The sequence below is a fragment of the Alexandromys fortis genome, unplaced genomic scaffold (genome assembly GCF_014885135.2).
Source record: "Alexandromys fortis isolate MF-2015 unplaced genomic scaffold, M_Fortis_MF-2015_v1.1 scaffold_5496, whole genome shotgun sequence".
Taxonomy (NCBI): Eukaryota; Metazoa; Chordata; class Mammalia; order Rodentia; family Cricetidae; genus Alexandromys; species Alexandromys fortis.
The window spans coordinates 1-1,914 of record NW_026073358.1 but is presented as its reverse complement, the minus strand read 5'-3'; the positions used below and the strand labels follow the sequence as shown (position 1 = coordinate 1,914).

Below are 1,914 nucleotides of genomic sequence, written 5' to 3'. Positions count from 1 at the left end.
CTGGAACTCCCTTTGTAGACCAGGCTGGCCTCGAACTCCCAGAGATCCGCCTGCCTCTGCCTCCCGAGTGCTGGGATTACAGGCGTGCGCCACCACCGCCCGGCCTCTTGTTTTCTTTCTTATGTATTGACTTTTTTTTTTATGTCCAAGGATGGTTGGTCAAAAATCGCCATCCTGTTAAATGCAAATGCTGGCCCTTTTCTGCATCTGGCCCATCTGCCTGAACCCTCCTCATCATAGCAGGCTATGCAGAAGAATCTGGAAGGTTAGATAGGGCAAGTTACGGTACAGTTCATTGATCAGTGGGCGTGGATTATAGGTGGCACCATCTAGGTGAGGCCTCTCTGCATCTCTAACCCACAGAGGTCTGTAGAAGAGGGTCCCAACATGATGGCGCGTCTGTTCTTCTCCGTAGCCATCACCCCCTGCAAGATCCTCAAGTGCAACTCTGAGTTCTGGAGTGCCACGTCCGGCAGCCACGTCCCTGCGTCTGACGACGTGCCGGAGTTCTGTGCAGCCCTGCGCACCTACGCCCTGTGCACGCGGCGGACAGCCCGCACCTGCCGGGGTGACCTGGCTTACCACTCAGCTGTCCATGGCATAGAGGACCTCATGAACCAGCACAACTGCTCCAAGGATGGCCCCACCTCACAGCCACGCCTGCGCACGCTCCCGCCAGCCGGGGACAGCCAGGAGCGCTCGGATAGCCCCGAGATCTGCCACTACGAGAAGAGTTTTCACAAGCACTCAGCTGCCCCCAACTACACTCACTGCGGCCTCTTTGGGGACCCGCACCTCAGGACTTTCACAGACCACTTCCAGACGTGCAAGGTGCAAGGCGCCTGGCCGCTCATCGACAATAATTACCTGAACGTGCAAGTCACCAACACGCCTGTGCTGCCTGGCTCTGCCGCCACCGCCACCAGCAAGGTAAGGGTATATGGCAAGGGTTGGCCGGGCCTGCAGGGTCACACTGTTAAGGCTCAGCTGGTACCAGATGCCTCCAGCACTGCTGGGATCTTTTTGTTGTTGTTGGTGGTGGTGGTGGTGGTGGTAGTAGTAGTGGTTTTTCGAGGCAGGGTTTCTCTGTAGCTTTGGAGCCTGTCCTGGAACTACCGCTGGATTCTTACTGTCACTAAAGAGGCAAATGGTTTAGAAAGGAATGTTCTGGTCATCCCTTGTCAGGAGATAAACCAATTTACAACTGTCTGTATTCTGCCTCTTGTGTGGTATTTCTCAGACTTCTAGATACAGCTCATGAGGGAATCATGACACCCCCCACCACTCCAGTGTCAGAAATTAGCGTATAAAATATATAGGTTTATTTGCTTATTTGTTTAACTTTTCTAAGTATTTCATGCATGGGTACTGAATTTAAATCATTTCTACCCCTTCCCCCACTCCCAACTCATGTGTCCCTCCCTCTACCTCTCAGGAGGCAGAGGAACGGCTCCACCCAAAATGTAGTTGGTGGGAAACGTGAAGCTAGGATTTGACCTCAGCCAGGACAGCGCCTGAGCCCAGCATGTTCTCCGCTGCCACGGAGCCAGCTAAAGGCCACTCATTCTCCAAGCCAAGGAGGGCTCCATGTCGGGGTGTCAGATCTTAAGTCCTGTTCCCCAGCCAGTGCCAGAGACAGCTGAGATATGACCCCATTTCCCAGGCAAAGGGATACTCCTACCAACCCCAAATTACCTCAAACTTGCCAGGAGGTAAGATACCAAGGTGAAGGGGCAGTGCTGCCGGGCACTGGGGACATCTGCCCTCCTCCTCGCTGCCAGCCCTGTCACCAGAGCCCCCTGGGGCTCCCAGGCTGGCTAAGAGACAGTGGGTCTATTTCCCCAGGAGGAATGTGTTGAGAGACCACACGTTAGGCAGGGCCAGGCTGGCCCACAAGGCTGTTTCTGTTCCTTC

The 1,914-nt window shown here is 54.6% G+C and overlaps 1 protein-coding gene across 1 annotated transcript; it reads left to right on the top strand.

The window, feature by feature from the left end:
• The first annotated feature begins 178 nt into the window (after positions 1–178).
• Positions 179–1,908, top strand: LOC126496488 (repulsive guidance molecule A-like). Its single transcript, XM_050133983.1, has one exon. It carries the CDS (start codon positions 388–390, stop codon positions 1,090–1,092), a length of 705 nt encoding a protein of 234 aa, XP_049989940.1. The 5' UTR covers positions 179–387; the 3' UTR covers positions 1,093–1,908.
• The last annotated feature ends 6 nt before the right edge of the window (positions 1,909–1,914 follow it).

Bases quoted from the DNA above. Each gene is read 5' to 3' on its own strand.
- LOC126496488 (XM_050133983.1), top strand. From the start codon at position 388: ATGATGGCGCGTCTGTTCTTCTCCGTAGCCATCACCCCCTGCAAGATC.